At 36.1% G+C, this 22,463-nt stretch overlaps 1 protein-coding gene across 1 annotated transcript; it reads left to right on the top strand.

Moving 5' to 3' along the window:
• The first annotated feature begins 4,623 nt into the window (after positions 1 to 4,623).
• prkg2 (protein kinase cGMP-dependent 2) lies at positions 4,624 to 22,461 on the top strand. The gene is made up of 19 exons (XM_073839640.1): positions 4,624 to 4,727; positions 7,018 to 7,513; positions 8,276 to 8,442; positions 9,992 to 10,105; positions 10,740 to 10,845; positions 11,438 to 11,501; positions 13,990 to 14,067; positions 16,172 to 16,266; positions 16,515 to 16,583; positions 16,667 to 16,765; positions 16,968 to 17,121; positions 17,224 to 17,360; positions 17,462 to 17,551; positions 17,630 to 17,771; positions 17,851 to 18,014; positions 18,105 to 18,227; positions 19,636 to 19,698; positions 20,043 to 20,109; positions 21,424 to 22,461. Exons 2-19 carry the CDS (start codon positions 7,032 to 7,034, stop codon positions 21,517 to 21,519), a joined length of 2,310 nt encoding a protein of 769 aa, XP_073695741.1. The 5' UTR covers positions 4,624 to 4,727; positions 7,018 to 7,031; the 3' UTR covers positions 21,520 to 22,461.
• Positions 22,462 to 22,463: the final 2 nt, after the last annotated feature.

Raw genomic sequence — 22,463 nt, 5'->3', positions numbered from 1 at the left:
GCTGTTTGAGTCTAGTTGTGTTTTTGTGTCTCAGTATGTGTACTTACAGTGTTGTACTTATATTGTATCTACCTACATGGGGTAGGGTTAGGTTCAGGGTTAGTAATACTCATAATTCTGTTAGGAAACCGTTATAATATTCATATTAAAAAGATGAATAATATTCTGAGGGGATGGGTTTAGGTGTAGTATGTACTGAAGGATAATTTAAAATTTCTTAATGATACAATTCAATAGTTTGGGAATGTTAATATTTGTTTTTTAAAATGTCTGTTATGTTTACCAAGGCTGAATTAATTTTTTTCAAAAATAAAACCATAATATATTTTATATTTATAATAATAATAATGTAGTAATAATAACATTATATAATAATACAGTACCAGCCAAAAGATTTTTAATGTTTTTTAAAGAAGTCTCTTTTGCGCACCAAGCCTCCATTTATTTGATCCAAAGTAGAGCAAAAACAGTACAATTTTTTTTTAAATATTTTTACTATACTTTCTATTTAAATATAATTTTAGATGTAATTTATTCCTGTGATCAAAGCTAAATTTTCAGCATCACTTCAGTCTTCAGTGCCACATGATCCTTCAGAAATCATTCTAATAAGCTGACTTGCTGTTCAAAAAACATTTTTATTATTATTATCATTATTTAAAACGGTTGAGTATTTATAAGGGTTCTTTGGTGAATAGAAAGAACCAAAGTTGAGCATTTTTCTAAAATGATAAGCTTTTGCAACATTATACACTATACCATTTAAAAGCTTGGAGTCAGTATTTATTTATTTTTTATTATTATTTAGCAAGGATGCTTTAAATTGATCAAAAGTGATGATAAAGACGTTTATAATGCTACAAAAGATTTCTATTTCAGATAAATGCTGTTCTTCTGAACTTTTTATTAATCAAAAAAAAAAAAAGAAAAAAAAATGTTCCTCAGCTGTTTTCAACAATAATTTTTTTGAGCAGCATCATGTGACTGGAGTAATGATGCTAAAAATTCAGCTTTGAAATCATGGGAGTAAAATACATTTATATATTGAATATAAATACATTACAAAGTAAAAAAAAAAAATCTGAATTTTACTGTTTCTGCTGTTCTTTGGATCAAATAAATGGAGACTAGGTGAGCAGAATAGACTTCCTTAAAACATTAAAATCCTATTTTTGACTGATGGTGTGTAAATAATAATGTACTATTATTACAACTTAAAACAACTATTTATTATTGTAATATATAATTTATATATTTTAAAATGTAATCAATTTTTACCTGTGAAGACAAAGCATTTTTTAAATTATTATTAATATCATTGTTGAAAACAGTGCTGCCTAATTCTGTGAAAACTTTTAGACTTTTTTCAAGATTATTTGATGAATATCAAGTTATTTATTTGGAATAAAAACTGTCACCCTTGATCAATTAACATTTTTAATTTACTTGAAACCTTTTGAATGAGAAATGAATAAATCTAAACATATAAATCAGCAACAGATAGTAGATAGTGTAGAGCTTTACATTGTATAGTGTATAGTCTGTGAAGTTCATCTCTTCAAACAGTCCTCCAAAGTTACTGATTGACCTGGGTGGTGTTCTTGTCGATGAGTTCTGCTGAAAAGTGATGTTGAAATGAATTGCTTGGTTAGGTTGAGCTGGAAATGTTAATTTATCAAGCCTGAGATTCCTGCAGTCCATGTAGGAACATCAGGCTGGTATTAGAGGTAGAGCTGTCAGTCTTCTTCTTCATATAGCAGAAGGTGAATAGCACAAAGTGATGCTGTGCAGCCTATGTTATAAAGATGAGGGCACTGCAAAAATTTAAAAAAAAAAAAAAAAAGAACAAGAACAATTTTTTGATGGTGTTTGATTTAAAAGTACTTTACTTTTGTAAAAGTATTTTTGTAGCATAAGCAGTACATTTACATAAATTGTAATAACTGTAATGACAATGTTTAAAAACAATGAAGTATTTCACTGTTTTGAAGATGGTCCACGTTACTATGAGAAAAAAAATGAGCCTCTGTCTCCATCTACTGATCACCTATCAAAACAACAACAACAACAACAACAACAACCGTATAAATATATAATAATAATAATATATAATAATGTCTTTATCTGACCTTGGACCACAAAATCAGTAATAAGGGTAAATTTTTTACATTATACATAATCTGAGGACAAGAACAATATTTGGCCGAGATACAAGTATTTGTAATTCTGGAATCTGAAGGTGCAAAAAAAAAAAAAAAAAAAAAAAAAAAAATACTGAGAAAGTTGTCCAAATTAAGTTCTTAGCATTGCATATTACTAATCAAAAATTAAGTTTTGGGATATTTACGTTAGGAAATTTACAAACTATCTTTATAGAACATGATCTTTACTTAATATCTGATTAAAGAACAAAATAATAATTTTGACCCATATTGCTACAAATACACCCGGTTTTGTGGTGCAGTGTCACATATGATTAGCCAACTACATATATTAAATAGAGGACTTTCTAAAACAAACTAATTTCAGTTTATTTGATTGTCCTGCTGCTGTGGTTCTGTGGATCTCTCACTGTTGTATTTGCTGAATGTGATGTACAGTTCACATTAATGACAGCTTTGAATTATATATTAGTCATTTCAGTTGCCAGAGGCTTCAGCCAGTCTGATGTAAGTCACTGACTCTGATTCACGTAAATGCAATTAAATCAATTCAGCTGACTCTGGGATTGCTGTAATAGCACTGTGAACTCGGGGTGAGTTGTCACAACAGAATCTGCCTTTAAGGGGAGGAGACACTGCTGTTATTTCATGTACCTATCAAATTTGAGATTTGGGCCTTTTTGGTTTCAGACTAGTGGAAAGAAAACATCCAAAAAATACTGTTAACTGTTTGTTTTATAGCACTTTATTTATTTATGTCAATAGATTTCAATTACAATGCATATTTTTAAAGGCAGTTTTCTCAAAATATATTTTTTTTCTCCTACACTGAGCCATAAATCTTATACACAAAATTTCCTCTGTTAAAACCTTTGACTCAAATTTGTCAAAAAAAATTAATAAATAAAACTGACATGATCTTTAGATTTTTTTGTCCTAGAAATGTATGCAAATAGCACATATTTCATTAAATAATGCCTCATTTGCATATTTAAACCTAACATTTTAGAAAACTTGTAATACAAAAAATGTTTGCAATTATCAATGTAATCAATCAACTGGGTAAGGTGATAACTATTAGTCCCCCCCAATCACCTGCAGTGTCTCGCCTTAAAAAGAATATTAGTATAAATAAATAAATAAATAAATAAATAAGTAGCGAGAAAAATAATTTTGTCTAACAGATCTTGTCTACAAAATTAAAACATTTATAGCATGTGGCATTAAAACAATAACATTTTAATTAATTCATTACAGAAAACAGCCTATACATAGCCTATAGGTACTAAAGTAGACATATCAACAAATAAATGAACGAAAGAGAGAGCGAGAGAGAGCGAGCGAGCGAGAGAGATCAATAAAATATCCCTCTGCCATGAAGACTATGGCAAGCCGTTTTAGCCTAAAATATACTAAGTGTTACTCGTCGTAATTGCATTTTTACTAGTAAGGATTGAATAAGATAACTCTATAATTTCATCCATACTAGTAACAATGCCAATTAGAGCGCTCTCTAATTCAATTCTTACTAGTAACATTTCCAATTACAGAGCTCTACAAAATATTTTTTACTAGTCATATGTCTCCATTGACTTACATTCATTTTTAATTACAGAGCTCTACAACAGAATTTAACTAGTAGGAATTTCAATTAGAGGGCTCTACTGTTGACCTCTTACTAGTAACAATTACAATTAGAGAGCTCTCTAAATCAATATTTACTAGTAATAATTCAAATTAAAGAGCTCTCTAATTCAGTTTTTATTAGAAATAATTCCTATTCCTATCTTATTCAATTATTACTAGTAAGAATTACAATTACAGAGCTCGACAATTCAATTTTTACTAGTAAAAAAACACATTAAAGATATGTTTAATTGCAGAGCTCCGTAATTGAATTAGAGAGCTCTAATCATTATTGTTACTAGTAAAAACCGAATTAGAGAGCTCTTTAATTAGAATTATTACTAGTAAAATTATTTAGAGAGCACTCTAATTGTAATTGTTACTAGTAAAAATTATGTTGTAATTAAAAATGAATGGAAGTCAATGGAGACATACCACAAGTAAAAATAATTTGTAGAGCTCTGTAATTGGAATTGTTACTAGTAGGAATTGAATTAGACAGCTCTCTAATTGGCATTGTAACTAGTAAAAATTGATATAGAGAGCTCTTTAATTGGCATTGTTGCTAGTAGGAACTGAATTATAGAGCTCTCTAATTGAATTGTTACTAGTAAAAATGCAATTACGACGAGTAACGCTTAGTATATTTTAGGCTAAAACGGCTTGCCATATAAAGACAACATGACTGCTAAAGGGTCTGAGTGTAGTTATTGTGGAGAAATGACACATGCTGCCAGTCTACATATATGTGTGTGTGTGTGTGTGTGTGTGTGTGTGTGTGTGTGTGTGTGTGTGTGTGTGTGTGTGTGTGTGTGTGTGTGTGTGTGTGTGTGTGTGTATATGTGGGGCGTGTGAACGGTGCCGTTGACGGGGGCTGCTGCCTCAAACACACAACACTGTCTTTCAACCGTCGAAGAAGAGTTCCTGTACACGAGAACGGTAAGGTCTTTCATGTAATTTAAAACAATGGAAAAACTTTATGCTTCTGAGTAACGTTTAGCTAAAAGATAAAAAAAGGAGGAACAGGTGTAACGTCAGTAGGTCTCGTAAAACAGCGCTATATAAACTGCAGTTCAGTGCCATTTAAAATTTTATATTTTTGTCATTCACTGTTAAAAAAACTTTATGAAGTGTGTTGATTAGACTGTTATTTATAATTGTATGTATTTTTATGTTTAGCTATGTTTTAGCTATGTGTAGCAAGTGAACGGATTGAATACCTTGAATACTGTATTTACCTACTGAAAACATCCTGTCTAAATTAAATAAAATAAATCTCTCATGGATGTAAGGGCATAAAGCTAATCAAATATTCTGTGAATTCAACATCCGATTAGATCAAATATAACAGCAGTCATATTGAGTTGTGCATGCTGTTTAACAAAGTTTATGTATGGAGATGTAGTCATGAGCTCTTGTGCTGTAAATACTGTGATTGTGCTCAAACATTTTTCTCTGTGGTGGGAGTGTCCAGTGTCCATTGTGTGTTTGTAACCCGGAGTGAATTACAAAACATCTTATTTCATTTTTTTCCATCAATGAAAGGCAACAGAGAATGACATCACCAGATAGTCCAGGAAAGAGCATACTGCATACTCACAGGGTGCTGGTGCCATCCGGTATTACTGTGCCTCTAAATTATTGATTAGCTCTAAATCACTGGGACCAACTGATCTCTAGTAAAACGCACTCTCTCTCTCTCTCTTTATCTGAAATATGAAAATATGGATGACCATTCTGAGTTTTATGCCACTGTCTAAGCCCCTCATAATGAGATACATGACAGGTAGATGAAAGGCTTGGGAGGATCCTCTAACCTTTACCATCAAAGTTGCGTTCTGTAGGGGACAAATGCCAGCATCAAATGTGACAACACAAGATCAGCACACGCCCAGAAAAACCAGCAGCATTATTTATATTATTTATCAAGAAATCTGTTTTGGAACAGGGACTAAATGGCAGGTTCAGGTTCATTATTAAAATTAATACACCATGTGCCATCACACACATTTTTAATCCTCAAGCTTTGGTTGTAACTGTGTCCTTCTCAATATATGTGTAAATAAATAAATCGAAATAACGCAAATATTTTACAAAATTCACTGAACCTAATGTAAACAAAGAAGGCAAATATTCTTTTGTTTTTCTACAAAATAGTCCTCTATTTAAAATTGTTGCACTAATATAGGCCTATTGTTGTATATATGGTGTCTCTGATATCCCATGCAGAATCGACGTTGGGGGTAAAGAATTACAAGTAACATGAGTTACGTAATCAGATTACTTTTTTCAAGTAACACATTACAAAACACAAGTTACTTTATTTTCCCATTTATTCACTCTACTGTCCCAAAAATGGGGATTTTTCTTAAAAATAAATAAGTAAGCCCAGTCTAGGTGAGTCATCCGCTGTTCTTCAAAAAGTCCTTCAGGTCCAACAAATTCTTTGGCTTTTCAGCATTTTTGTGTATTTGAACTCTTTCCAACAATGACTGTATGATTTTGAGATCCATCTTTTCACACTGAGGGACTCATATGCAACTATTACAGTAAATTAAAAGTCTTTTTTTGAATTTGAAGATTGGTAAATTTGACTTATTTTGTCTTCTGGGGAACATGGAAGTATTTTTTTTTTGTAGATTCTGAAGGGTAGTACTAAATGGAAAAAAATGTGATATTTAAATTTATGATAGGCAAAATAAGAAAAATGTGCAAATCCTCATTCCGTTCAAAAGTTTTCACCCCCTGGCTCTTAATGCATCATGTTTCCTTCTAGAGCATTTGAACCTTCTGTAATAGTTGAATATGAGTCCCTCAATTGTCCTCAGTGTAAAAAGATTATCTAAAAATCATACAGTCAGTGGAAAGGGTTCAAATGCACAAAAATGCTGAAAAACCAAAGAATCTGTGGGACCTGAAGGACTTTTCTAAAGAACAGCAGGCAATTTAACTGTTCAGGACAGTGTATGTAAACTCTTGAATGGGGTCATTTTTATAAATTCAACTATTATTTTCTCTTTTGGACTATATGTAAACATATTTTATGTGAAATATCTTATTCAGGTCAGTACTAAATAAAAAAAACATGCATTTTGCATGCTCCCTCTTATGTTGGTAAAATAATTAACATTTTGCAGATTCTGCAAGGTGTATGTAAACTTTTGGCTTCAACTGTATATTGTCTGATGTCATCCCGCATCAAATTGATCTTGATCATCTTTCACTGTAGAATAAAGTGCCAAAATGGGAAACGGGTCGATGAAGCTGAACCCTCTTAAGCAGGTCAGTGGCTCTGCCAAATCCAAAAACAATGGAGAATCAAGCTCAGTTTCTCAAGCTCTCCGAGTCAGAGTGGAAGAATTAGAGACTCAACTGAAGAAGAAGGATGAAGACCTGAATGCCAAGGAGCTTCAGATCAAACATCTAGAGGAGCAGCTGGCCCAGCAGAGACAGACCATCTCAGAGATCTCTGACGCTTTGAGGAACAAGTGTCTCCAACTCAACAAGCTTCAGGATACACTGAAGACTCAAGGGGAGTTAGATCTCCTGCCATCACCTATCAAGGAAAAGGTCAGTCAGTGTCTCACTGGCCTGCTCAGAGATACCCTCAACAGGAGGAAAGGAGCAAAAGCTGGAGTTTCCGCAGAACCTTCATCCCGAACGTATGATTCCAGCGGTATACCGAAGTTCTATTTTGAGAGTGCACGAGTCTGGAAAGAGCAAAGGTGAGAGCTTAAATAAAATTAAAATAACATTAAAATAAAAATTCTGACATTATTTACTTGCTTTTATGTCCTTCCGAATATGTAAGACCTTCATTCATCTTCGGGAACAAAAATTAAGATATTTTTGATCATATCCGAGGGCTTTCTGATGCTGCAGAGACAGCAATGCATCTGACATGTTCAACGCCAGGAAAGGTAGTAAAGACATCGTTAAAATAGTTCAAGTGACATCAGTGGTTCAACCTTAATTGTATGAAACTATGAGAATACTTACGTTTTCTTTGCACACAAAAAATATTCTCTTAGCTACATAACTTTAGATGTCACATGGACTATTTTATCGATGTCCTTACTACCTTTTTTGGCCTTAAACGTGGTTTGCCTTAGCAGGTCATGTTATGTATATATACTGTATTTGTGTGTTTTTGAACAGGAATATTCATTATTGCATCAAGCGTCCTCAAAGGGCTAAAATAGATTTTCACGTCAGTAATTAGTCTGTGTTTTTCATATGCTAAGCTTCTGCGTAGATGCTCATTATGTTGGGAAGCTTAAGTTGGCCTAATCTGCCAGCAAAACACCATGCTGAGATTCATTATCTTGTCTCTAAACTAACACTAGAAATGAAACAACTGGTATGCTTTGTAGCGTGAACTGTCTAATTAGTCCATCTTGAATAATTTGACAACATTTTGGTATCACAGTTTTAAGCAAAACAGTATTCTTTTGTACATTTTCTTATGACAAATGTGTTTCTAACAGTGTAAAGAAGCTCCTGACAGATGCTTTGAATAAGAACCAGTATCTGAGAAGACTGGAAGTGCAGCAGGTCAAAGACATGGTGGAATGCATGTATGAGAGGACATACCAGCATGGAGAATGCGTCATTAAACAAGGAGAGCCGGGAAACCACCTGTTTGTGCTTGCAGGTACAAATCGAATAATTGAATGTGTTATTCCATTATAATCTTTGCAGTGTGTGGACACAACCACCCTACTATGATAAAAAAAAAATCCATTCAATCCTTTTTTTAATCCCCAGAAATCTAAGCAGTCTCAATTATCAAGCTGTTTTTATTTTAATGACATCATACTGCTCAGGCCCGCCCACGACCGCTGACGGACTGTCCCATATTAGCATATTTGTGCTCTTTAGCCAGTTGTACTCTGTCCAGCACTTGAGCAGTTATAGCAACAACAATGTCTCGTAAGCAATGCAGGTGTTTTGTAGTTGGATGTAAAAGTGAACATAAGAGTCTTAATTTTCTCCCAACATCAGAGCCACAGAGGACGCAGTGGATTAGCTTTGTTTTTGATGGTAACGTGCCACCAAATACACAAAAATGAAAAGTGAAGGTTGGGGTGAGCAGTAGCTCATTGTCATTTAAAGAGTTATGCACTGAAACGGGTTGCTGTGAACAGAACTGTTTTTGACGAGGTAAAAAGGGTGATGTTTTATACCACACAACCACTGAGGAATTTGAGCCAAAGTATGTTGCAGAGATTTCATGAAGACACTAAAGAATCATAATAACTTGTGGAAAACGAGCATCCGATGTCCCCTTTAAGACTGTTTTAGTCACAATCTGTGCATGTGCATTAGTTACATATGCACTGTAAATCACAATTGTTTTCTTTTTTATCAATAGGACAAAAAGTTAATTAACCCTTAAATGCATGACTGTTTCGCCAATCATTATTACATATATATCCAGAACGGATGGATCTCTAACTACTACAATAGCAAAAAACGCTTTTGATATTTTAAGAACAATTATGGAATAATAAAATAAAGCATATTTCGTTACCTTTTGAAACTTAGAAAGGCTTAATTTGAGCGGATGATTTTACGATCGCTGTCATCCTCAGAGCGCACTTCCATAGTACATTCAGAATCTGGCTCATATTTGCAAAACTATCGTTTTCAATGACTTCAAAATCATTATTTTGATCGCTGACAGCTTATTCACCACATCCACCATCAAATGACAGTGACATTTATATTTTATTGCATTTAGTAATTGCTCTGCAGTAAAGCCAGTCAAACCAAATACATTTTTGCTGATGATATTCTTTTGCTTTATGCCTGTGATAATTATGAGTGAAACATCACGTCATTATTGTCTATCAAACAGTGCCACCTTGAGGAAAAAGGTGAATTGCACGTATTGAGTCATCAGATATTTACATATTTTTGCGCACAAAAAGTATACTTACACTATTACCTCTGGTCTCTAGCGACCCTATACACTTTTTACAAAAAAATGATCAGAAAACAGAAATTCTTTTATACATTTTTTTCTTGTTTTATTGTTTATAATGGATTGAGGAATACTAAGAAAGTTGATGTCAAACTTGAATAAATGAAGAAGGGAGAGGGTAGTAAATGACATCCCGAGGTATGCATTTAAGGGTTAAGGTGTAAATCCACCTAAATGCAAGAAATAATTTGTGTTTACATGCTGTTTTCTCTTATAGATGGCAAACTAGATGTCTATCAGCACAGCAAACTGCTCACATCGATAGCAGTCTGGACCACATTTGGTGAATTAGCCATCTTGTACAATTGCACCAGGACTGCCACGGTTAAAGGTGAAGTATTTGCTTTGTGTTTCATTCCGTCTCTCTCAATGGTTGTGTTTGAGCTGTTGCAAACAAATATGTTATATAATTGGTTAATAGAGAATTCAAATTGTCCCTACATGGTGGCTCTTTGTGTGTTTAGTTCATGCTGTGACCATGGATTGGCCTCATGTAGCCACAGGCTATCAAATAAACACCACTCAGAACTAAAACACCATTGTTTTGTATTGTAGGCTTAATCTTATTGGTTTGTCAGTAATTCTGTTTGTTTGCCTGTGTGGCCAGATGTCAAATGCTTGTTCTTATAATATCTTTCATTCCCAGTTTTGTTAAATTATAAATCTTTCAGTGCTTAATTCTTAATGGGACCATTAAGAGTCTTAATATTACAAAAAACTAAATAACGGTTAGAGAGAATGTTAATTGCACATACATTGTAGCTAGATTCATCCTCAAAATATATTATACTTTTTCTTTCTCTACCAAGTCACCGCGATAAAATTTAATCACTTCCTAATGGCCCTATTAGAAGCAGCTGTTGTTTCCTGGTTACTGAACCACTGAAGTTTAAATGGATGCCACTCAGCGAGGAAGGAGGAAGCTTCTTGTATTTCCCTTACCTGCTGTTTTGTTATGCTCGCAGCTGCCAGCAATGTGAAGACATGGGCCCTCGATCGAGAAGTCTTTCACAACATCATGCGGATGACTGCCGAGGCTCGACACGAGCAATACCGCAACTTCCTGAGGAGGTAATCCAAACTGCTCATCCCTCCCGCTGTTTACTGTGGTGTCCTACCACATAATGTGTAGCCAAGCATTAGCTGAACCAGAAAACATCAAAGAGTGTTTTTTTGCATGAAACGTTGTGGAGATCAAACAAAGCTGCGATGTTTTTGGAGGCATTAGCCATGCTATTGATAATGAAGCTCAGTTTGATGGGCTTCACGGTCTGGTTGAAGTGACCTCTGTGACCTTGCTTATATAACTATCAGTTTAAATAGCAAACATGAAAGGAGGAAAATACAATAATTCAATTTGAGCGCTCTTGAAGACATTCTAATAAGAAAAGATTGAAAGGTATTATCTTATGTAATCATATGAGATTAAATAAACACAAATGTTCTCCTTAACCATCACTTTATTGAGTCTAAAGGGGAAGTCTTAAATTGCTTGTATTAGTTTAGTCATATGACATTCATAGATCAAAATAAAAAAATAAACCAATACTTTTTTTTTTTTCAACAACAGACACTGGATTGAAATTTAATGCTGAGATAAATGCACAAATAACAAAAATTGTCTCATGCCACTGTTCTAACATTTATTTAATTTTATTTTTAGTGTTTCACTTCTTGCCAGTCTACCTGGGGACAAACTAACTAAGATTGTGGACTGCTTAGAGGTGGTAAGTAAAACTTTTTAACATTAAAAAAACTAACCAGCCCTATCAGATCCAATATATCCATCTGTAGTGAACACTTGTTTTTAAATGTCTAGATCCAAAGTGACAAAACGGTGTTGGTATTACATCTTTCATCACTCTGACCCAGTATATTGTTACCATACTTATTTGGCTAAGGCTGAGCGAAGTGTTCAGTCCAATCGAGGGGACGAGTGATTTGTTAAAGATGTTTGTAGCAGCCAGTACAGGCTGCTGACTGATTTATTCCATTTCACCATGAGGGGCCAAAGTGAGTTTTTCTAAAAGAGTGTGGGCTTTGTCAACTCAACGTCAAATAAGCCTCCTTGTGTTCTTCCATGCTGAAAAAACATCAAGGACATTCTTCTCGATTGTCGGCCCCTGGGGTCGAATGGGAGAATGTCGTTATTCAATCACTGCGATGGAGTTGATTATATTCCCCTCTCTAGGGGTAAGGAAGCAGTGTAACCCAATAGTGGCCCAGATGTTTTGGACTGAAACATGCAGATAATGTGGAACTCTATCATTAAACAGTGAGGAAAGGAATGCAGACGTGACGCTAGGAGCAGACAAATGTTTTGAGACCTTCGGAGAAGCTTCTCTAATGAAACGGAAGAGGGGATGGAAATCAGTTGAGAACATAGACCCGAGAAATGAAGACTGTCTAGGAATGTCTCTGACTAATTTCAATCTAATTTGAAACATTCTAAACAAGATTTGATCTCAGTTTTCAAATAGAACATTATTTTTGCAAATCACTTGAAAACATTCTTGGTCTCCTATTGAATTGGAGAAATACCAGTTCAGGCAGAGTTCTCAAGCTCTAAGCAGCAAAAGTAATCAAATGAAATTTTGGCTTGTTCTATTGAAGCCAGTTCTAAAATGCCTCTAAAATTATATTGTTGTTATTTATTATAAAGAAGTTGAACTGTTTTAAAAGGCACCTATTATCACTTTTTACATGAAGTCTCAGCTCAAAACACACAGATACCCACAGATATTATATAATTTTGAAAATGCATATTTTGAGTGGAAGCAGAAACACGCTGTTTTGGTGCATGGCTCTTTAAATGCAAATAAGCTGCTGCTCCCTACCTTCTTTTCCAGAAAAGGACTGTGCCTTTGCAGCTCGTACCTCAGATACTCTTCTAAAAAATATCTGTTTGGTTTTAATTATCAAGTCTATTGTGCTGAAATTATGCGCTTTAAAGCCATATCAGTTTAAATTTCTGATATACATTTTTCTGAGCACACACATCTGAAGTACGTGCACAGAAAGCGGCTGTCACACGGCATGTGAGTACTAAACTAAGTTCTCTTTCATGTCTTATTGCGCCTAAACGGTCAAATACACTCTAGTTTATGTTAAAAGCAGATATAAGTTACAAAAACCCAGTTGGTTATGTTTGTGAAGGTAAACAGATGGGAAAGAAAATGCATGCTTATATTAGATCTGTGTATTAAGTGACAGCAGCATAACATACAATACTGAATACATGGTTCTGATAATTTATGCTGTCTAAATCATGGAAAAAAAAAACATGCTAAATCATATAGAGAAGGACTTAGTAAGCAGGAAAGGAAAAAAAAAACTAAAAGTAATAGGTCGCAAAGATACATACCAGCACAGCAGTATTAATAAGGATATTAGACTAATATTTCACCTACCTGACTGGAAATGATAAGAACAAACACAAATGTTATCAAGATTCTTGCCCTGGAAATCCTGGTTCAGTTTGGCCAACCACAAACACCTTTTATTCCTCAGTCTGTTTTTTGCACTATTCCCCTTGATTTGTTATAACTTTTGGCAGTCTATAGTACTCCAAATGTTTTTTCCCGGTCCATCAAATTAGTACAGCCCAAAACATGACAATAACTGACCATTTTCAGCAATAATAATAAGCAAAATATAAGAGTTTCATTCGTTTCAGTGGCATTGTTTACATTTAGTGCCGCCGATTGATGGCGCGCTGTGAAAACACTCTAATAAGAAGACATTTTTTACTTGAATAGTGCTTTTAAATGCTGTAGCATCAACAGTCGTGGACGGAGTCTGTACAATGTGACATCACATTTTAAAGATTCTGCAAACGGCTTGTTTTAAGATACTGCTTGTGATTTATGGGGATTTAAAAAATTGGAGCGAGTGGATTTTTATCATTATAGGGTGGTTGTGTACTTACACTGCTGACACACATTTATGTTCAAACAACATGTAAAAGTGAATTTTGCAAAATAGGTGCTATTTAATAATTAATAAAGTGAATGTCAGCAGTCCAGGAAATTTCAGGAGATTTGAGAAGTACGTAAGCAGTAAGTGAAGGAAATGTATCTACTTATATCACTGTGGAAGCAGACATGGCGGCCTTCCTGTTGTCTCCCTGGGGGAGATCTCTCCGGGAATATGACAGCACTGGCTTGATGATAAAATCAATAGCTAAATGAGTTTTGTCTTGTGTTTCCTGATCAGGAGTATTATAATAAAGGTGACTACATCATCCGGGAGGGAGAAGAAGGAAACACCTTTTACATAATCGCCAACGGAAAGGTAATTTGGAATATATTATCATCATAATTTGTTTTGTCATAGCTTGGTTGTGTGCATTTATTGTATTATGCTTAACACTAAATTATTTCTCATTCCATGGGGAGGTATGAATATATTCACGATGGAGGTTGACTTGCCTTTCCAGTATGATCTTTATTGATTTCCTCCTTCCCAGAAACATTTAGTAAGAATAAAGTGAATAGCCCTATATGAGGCCCACTGAATATTCTAAAGTATTTATTAGGCCCCGATCACACCGAACGCGTCTTTTAGTTCTAAAAACGCGAGGCGCACAGCACTGCCTTTTTTGGTGACTTTTAATAAAAGAGCAGTGTGCTGCGGTTTTTTTATGTTGCTAAGCAATGACCAAAACAGCTGTCCTGTCAGTCAAATCAAAGGATTATAGCGCGAGCGCTCTAAAATCTTAGTTTTTTGCTGTTAAGTAAACTGTCATATTAGCAGAAACCCTAAATAATACAGCTCCGGGTTACCCACGATAGACACCAAAGGTTTCTCCTCCTTTTCTGCAGTCTCCGGACTTTTTAAGCAACGGTAAACTTTCGTCACCACAACAGAAGGCCCGCCTCTCTGTTCATTTGATTGGACAATGGAAAAGAACGCGAATGACGTTGGGCGTTTTTCCGCTCAGAGTTGATTTTTTTTCAACTTCAGGCGCTCAGAGCGCTCCTGCAAAAACGCGAGGCGCAGCAGGCGGCGAAAACGCGAGGCGCCCGGTGCGCATAAGCAGCGCGGAGAACGCTCACTGCCAACAGAAAACCATTCAAAAGAGGCGCCTCCAACTGCTAAAACGCGTTCGGTGTGATCGCGGCCTTAGGCCCTGATCACACCGAACGCGTCTTTTAGTTCTAAAAACGCGAGGCGCACAGCACTGCCTTGTTTGGTGACTTTTAATAAAAGAGCAGTGTGCTGCGGTTTTTTTATGTTGCTAAGCAACGACCAAAACAGCTGTCCTGTCAGTCAAATCAAAGGATTATAGCGCAAGCGCTCTAAAATCTTAGTTTTTTTGCTGTTAAGTAAACTGTCATATTAGCAGAAACCCTAAATAATACAGCTCCGGGTTACCCACGACAGACACCAAAGGTTTCTCCTCTATTTCTTGCAGTCTCCGGACTTTTTAAGCAACTGTAAACTTTCATCACCACAACAGAAGGCCCGCCTCTCCATTCATTCGATTGGACAATGGAAAAGAACGCGAATGACGTCGGGCGTTTTTCCGCTCAGAGTTGATTTTTTTTCAACTTCAGGCGCTCAGAGCGCTTCTGCAAAAATGCGAGGCGCAGCAGGCGGCGAAAACGCGAGGCGCCCGGTGCGCATAAGCGGCGCGCAGAACGCTCACTGCCAACAGAAAACCATTCAAAAGAGGCGCCTCCAACTGCAAAAACGCGTTCGATGTGATCGCGGCCTTACTGCTCAGTAAAGAGGTTATGCTATGTACTCACAGGATTAAATGCTAAACCACCAAAAAAAAAAAAAAAAAAGAAGTGATTTAACCCACTCGAGGCACCATTTTTCCACCCCACTAATCCTGATCTGGGTCTGTGGGAGGTCGAACGCATTCAGATAAATCAGTAATTCGACACTGAAGGGGTTAAGAGACAGGACTCTCCACTGGGAAGCAACAGGAACTGTTTAGCATGAGCTAGTCAGCCTCGGATCCCCTGTTGATTTCTGCTCCACTGTCGCTCAAGATGGGGGGGGGAAGGAAGATGTTTTACTGAGGGGGAGAGAATTTAATTACCGGAAATGATGGTTCTCGTCAGTCTGTCGCCACCATGTCCGAGAGCGTGTTGGGAATAAAGGCCATTAGTGCCGACCACCAAAAACTGGCTATCGGAAAGGTCAAGAGGGTCACTGTAGTTTTCTGGATCATTTTACAGGATTGGGAATAAATCAGAATTCAGTGAACTAACTCTATTTCTTCAGTATTGATATTATTGATTACATATGTGAACACATGAAATCTCTATAAAATTAAAAATAGATTTGGACCATAAATCCATATCATAAGACATACAGTTGTTCTCTTAAGCTGAAATGATTTGTACACATTGAAACGTAACCTCTGTCTGTCTGTGTTGCTCAGATTAAAGTCACACAGAGCACACAGGATCATGAAGAGCCTCAGATCATCAACACCTTGGGAAAAGGGGATTATTTTGGCGAGAAGGCCCTAATCAGGTGCTGTCCTTCTTCAATCCCTAGCTCAGTTCTCATTTCCCCGCTTTAATCCTTTTTCAATAACCTTTTGGCGTATGAGGACTTTTAGAATTACTGCTGTAACAGAGAGCAACTTTGTCTTGTCGACGTGTATATGACTTAACAGAGTATTATTACAAACGAATCCATAGAACTGTCATTTTAGGAGCCATTTTTAGCTCAGTTTATGTCTAATGCACTTGATGTGTTTCTGCTTTGTCAAACCACAGCGATGATGTCAGATCTGCAAATATAATCGCAGAGGAGGACGGTGTGGAATGCCTCGTCATCGATCGAGAGTGAGTTCCCACTTCAAGATCATCATCATTCACTTGATTATGATTTTTTGTACTCAGTGACAGTAACAACACTCTGTTTTTAGAACCTTCAGTCAGACTGTCGGAACCTTCGATGAGCTTAAAAAGTACCTCCAGAGCTATGTTGACAATTTAGCACGGGACGATAAGAAAAGAAATGCTAAGTAAGTAGCTTCTTTCGGCAGTGTGACTCTTTGCCACTCCATTTTGCTGTAACATTGCACAAACTGTGTACAGTGTTGGGGAAAGTTACTTTTAAAAGTAATGCATTACAATATTGCAAATATTACAAAAAGTAACTAATTACATTACTTACTTTAGTACTATTAGTACTCCAGCTCTGAATATCCTTACTTATTCTTTCAGGAGGTCAGGAAGCTGCACTCCTCCCACCACGCCAGTGTCACATGATATGATAGAGCTGAAAGAGAGAGAGAGCAACTTTGCATCCACCATACCCTTCAGCTGTCTCGAGGTTATCGCCACGCTGGGAGTTGGAGGCTTTGGCAGAGTTGAACTGGTCAGAAGCATGTTCACAATAATCACACTTCCTCTTTATGATTTAAAACATTCCAACAGAATTTATTATATACAAGCAATAATGACGCCAATTTTGCTCTAGGTGAAAGTGAAGAATGAGAATGTGACGTTTGCTCTGAAATGCATCAAGAAACGGCACATCGTTGACAACAGACAGGAAGAGCACATTTACTCTGAGAGGAGGATTTTGCTTGAGACAAACTCGCCGTTCGTTGTGAAGTATGTTTATCTAGTAATGCCTGTTTAGTCTTGCAAGTTTGGAACTTCACTGTTGCTTTTAAAGAGAACAAATAATCCAATCTTTTGGTTTTTGCTCTTAGAATGTACTGCACTTTCAAAGACAACAAGTATGTGTACATGCTGTTGGAGGCGTGTTTGGGTGGAGAGATCTGGAGTCTTCTTAGAGACAGGTTAGCTCCATTTCATGTGGTCAGTGTCTACTTTATTGGTTTCATGCATATGCTAAACTTGTCTCTGTTTTGATACAGGGGGAGTTTTGATGAGTACACTGCCAAGTTCTGTGTGGGCTGTGTAACAGAGGCTTTTGACTACCTCCACAACAATGGCATCATATACAGAGACCTGAAGCCTGAGAATCTCATGCTGGACACGGATGGATACGTCAAGCTGGTAAGCTTCTCTGCTTAGTCAGCAAACCTCACTCAGTAAACTCAGCGCAGCGATATCAATTCCAAGCATCTTTTCTCAGGTGGATTTTGGCTTTGCTAAGAAGCTCAAGTGTGGCCAAAAGACTTGGACATTCTGCGGGACTCCAGAGTATGTTGCACCTGAGATCATTCTCAATAAAGGTCACGGTCTCAGTGTGGACTTCTGGTCTCTTGGAATCCTGATCTTTGAACTTCTCACAGGAAGGTTTGTCTTATTTCATAATACAGATGCTTATGAAAGATTTGCTGTGAGTATCATAATGAAACACATGTGATCTCATTTTTATTCCTGAAGCCCCCCCTTCACTGGCTCAGATCAGATGATTATATACACATTCATTCTGAAAGGAATTGAGAAGATGGACTTCCCTAAAAAGATCACCAAGAGGCCAGGTGACCTGATTCGAAAGCTGTGCAGGTATGATCATGAATCATTCTTAAAAGATTAGTTCACTTCCAGAATAAGAATTTCCTCATTATTTACTCACCCCCATGTCATTCAAGATGTTCATGCCTTTCTTTCTTCAATTGCAAAGGAATTAAGGTTTTTAAAGGGGTCATCGGATGCATAACTCAATTTTACATGTTGTTTGAACATTAATGTGTGTTGGCTGTTTGTGTACACAACCACCCTACAATGATAAAAATCCACCTAGTTGTGTTTTTTAAATCTTTAAAAGTAATATCCCCTTCTTAAAATCAGGTCATTCTCAGCTTCTTGTCAATGTGAACGGCACACCAACAGAGGCCACTCCTACAATAGTTGATTGACATGAGCGCCTTACCTTAGACCCGCCCTCACTGAGCTGAAACAGTCCGACTCCAATCGCCGTTGTGAGACTCAGGTGCAGAGGAAGACTCTGATTGAGCGATTGAGGTGTTCTGTTGTTGGATGTAATAATGATAATGTTCTGTTGTTGGATGTAATAAATGCGGCTAAAGTTGGATGTAATAAATGCGGCTAAAGTAAACATTACGGCTCATAATCCCACATCAGAGAGGGGCGGGGCGAGCAGAGCTCATTTGCATTTAAAGGACCATGCAATAAAATGAGTTGATTTTTTGCAGAGCTGATTTTGACAAGGTAAAAGGGTGTTTTTTTTACACTACTATTGAGAATTATTAACCAAAGTATATTATAGACTTTTCATTAAGACCCTAAAGAATCATATGAACTTGTGGAAAATGGGCATCTGATGACCCCTTTAAGGAAAACATTCCTTCAATGGGAATCAGTGGGTCCAAGGTCCAAATTTCAGTACATCTTCTTATCTAGCAAAACGACCAGCCATTTTCTACAAAAATTACAGTTTATATACTTATAACCACAAATGCTCGTTTTGCACTAGCTTGACTTCACTCGTAGTGAACAAGTGAAGTCAAGAACTACGTAGTGATGTTGAAAATGGTCACGTGTGACAAAGGTGGAATTACCGACCCAGTGTTTACAAAGCAGACGTGCAAAGAAAGTCAAATGGTCCTTACAAAATAAGGTAAAACAATGATGTTGAACTATTTCGAAGTTGGAGGAGAAAATGAGAGTTTTTCGCCCTACCCTGACTTTTTGAACCGAAGTACACAGACGAAGAACTAACCATGCGTAACCTTTTCAATGTGATTATGTAATGCGTTCTTTATGACTGAAGAAAGAAAGACATGAACATCTTGGATGACATGGGGGTGTGTAAATTATCCGAATTTTTTTTTTGTAATGGAAGAAAACTAATCCTTTAATTCATTCTTGTCTTTGACCTGTTTTCTGAAACGGTTCAGGCCTCACTGCTATATATTGTAATACGACTTTGCTGTCCTCTTTTATCATGAAGACAAAACCCTTCAGAGCGACTGGGGAATTTGAAGAATGGAATAACTGATATTAAAAAACACAGGTGAGAGTACAACAGTCACAGTCTCATGCTGTTTGACTAAAGAATGTCCTCAAAATCTTATTTGAAATATCTCATACGTGTGACATATGAATCCCTAACACAAAATATTGGTCAGAACGCTCATATTACCACATATATTGTACTTTTTTTGTCTTTCATTCTAGAAATTCCAGATTTTAAGATTTCTCATGTTTTAAAAACCACAGTGTGCTTGGTTTTTCATTTGCATTTAGCATTGTGAAAGCTGGGCATCCATAAACACTAATTTTAATAACTGTGTCATTGTCACTTAAATACATTTGATAATGGTGATTTAATTCACAATGTTGTTTTGTGCTGTTCAGATGGTTTACAGGATTCAGCTGGAGTGGTCTGAAATCCAGAAATCTGATATCACCACTTAAAAGAGAGGTAAGACACACAACTACATTACTTGGACAGAGTTTATTTTAGAGGATTGTGTCCTAAAATGACATGTTCCCTACCAGTCAAAAGGTTTTGGACAGTAAGATTTTTAAAGAAGTCTTTTGTGCTCACAAAGCCTGCATTTATTTGATCCAAAATACAGCAAAAGCAGTACTATTGTGAAATATTTTTGCTATTTAAAATAACTGTTTTCTATTTGAATGTATTTTAAAATGTAATTTATTCCTGTGATCAAAGCTACATTTTAGCATCATTACTCCAGTAGTCAGTGTCACACAATCCTTCAGAAATCATTCTAATATGCCGATTTGGTGTTCAAGAACTATTTTTATTATTATTATCAATATTTAAAACAGTTGAGTATTTTTTTTCAGGATTCTTTGATTAATAGAAAGATTTAAAGATCAGCATTTATCTGAAATAAAAAGCTTTTGTAACATTATACACTGTAGCATTCAAAAGCTTTGAGTCAGTATACTTTTTTTGGGAGGGGGGGATTATAGAAATGAATACTTTTATTTAGTAAGGATGCTTTAAATTGATCAAAAGTGATGATTAAAACATTTATAATGTTACAAAAGATTAAATTTTAGATAAATGCTGTTCTTCTGAACTTTCTATTCATCAAAGAAACCTGAAAAAATTCTACTCAACATAATAATAATAAATGTTTTTCGAGTAGGAAATCTAAATATTAGAATGATTTCTGAGGGATCATGTGACTGGAGTAATGATGCTAAAAATTTAGCTTTGATCACAGGAATAAATTGTAAATAGTACATTTTTTTGCTGTACTTTAGATAAAAAAAATTAAACACATCAAAAATCTTACTGTCCAATTCTTTTTGACTGGTAGTGTTTAATAGCATATATAAACATATGTATGTATATTAATGTATAACAATTTTATAAAAAATATTTTTTTATTTATTTTTAACTGGTTGATTAAAATAAGGTAGAAACAGTAATAATGTGAACTTATTACAATTTAAGTAATTTTAAAATGTAACCTGAATTTCCAGCACCCATTACCCCAGTCTTCAGTATCACATTATCCTTCAGAAATTATTCTAATATGCTAATATGAGTTTAATTGTGGAAACCATTAAACACTTGTTCAGGATTCTTTAATGAATTGAAAGTTTCAAAGAACAATATTTTGAACCTTTTTTGTAACAATGTAAAAGTCTTACTCATCACTTCTAGTCAATTTAATGCATCCTTGCTGAATAAAAGTATTCTGATTGAAGAGTAGTGTATCAAAACATTATCTTGTTTTCTCTTTCCCGTTTTCTCCAGGTGAAGGGACCAACTGACCACAGTCACTTTGACAGCTATCCTCCAGAAGAAGAAATCCCTCCGGATGAAATGTCGGGTTGGGACACAGACTTCTAAACTGACCCCTCGGTGCACCCATGTGTTCAAACAGTGTGAGTTAAACGAAACTCTTCCGCCATTTGCATCTCCAACATGCCAGCCTTTCTTCCAAGGAACCTCAGACCCCGAAGCCAACAGAAGCAGTGTACAGTGTGTGCCGCAACAATAGACCCGTTGACCGGAGGCTGCTGTTAGTGCTGTGGGCGGCACAGCAGAGGAGGACAGACAGAAGAAGGGAACTGTTTCTGAATCCCAGATGTACTCGTTGCTGTATTTGACTGAAACCATAACCACTGTCTCAGTCTAAAGTCTGAGCAGAATCAGCCTAGCTGGGGCATCCCAGAGGATGGTGTGAAACCATTGGTAATATTTACCTTTAGAAGTGCAGAAGGCTTCGTGGTTTGGCAGGAAGGTGAGATGTTCCTTGTTTTAGAAGCGCTGGTGAGGTCACGTATTTGAGCTCCTGAAGGTAATAACCACCTGTGACTGTGAACGCCACTGATGAGGTTTTCAAAGGTTAACCTCAGCGGGCGACTGGCACCTCAGTTTGTGCAGCTCAAGCAGAGTTGTAGTATTTTTAGTGACTTTTCCTCGAGCTCAAGTACCTCTGCATCTGAGCCAAATATGTTTGTGCTGATGTCATGTTTGACGCTTGCTTATTTTATCTTTGCGAATATGAAAAATGTAGATTATTTTACAGTAACTGTATATAAAAATGTCCCAGCACATTTGAAGTTCAGAAGTAGTAGTGATTTGTAAATGAGAATATCTATTTAATAATGGACTTTGATGTTTATGTGCTAACTTTCCAGGCCTTATCGACCCATTAAGCGATTTACATCATGTTCCGTGATGCAAAAGTCTCAACGTAATTTTTGATTGCATAACAAAGCAATCAATATTCAGTACGGTTCTGCTTCATGGCCCGGAGGGTTTTTCGACACATGACAAATAAACACGTG

Source organism: Garra rufa, chromosome 5 (genome assembly GCF_049309525.1).
Source record: "Garra rufa chromosome 5, GarRuf1.0, whole genome shotgun sequence".
Taxonomy (NCBI): Eukaryota; Metazoa; Chordata; class Actinopteri; order Cypriniformes; family Cyprinidae; genus Garra; species Garra rufa.
Note: the sequence above shows the minus strand (reverse complement) of the source record. Positions and strands in the feature narration are given on the sequence as shown.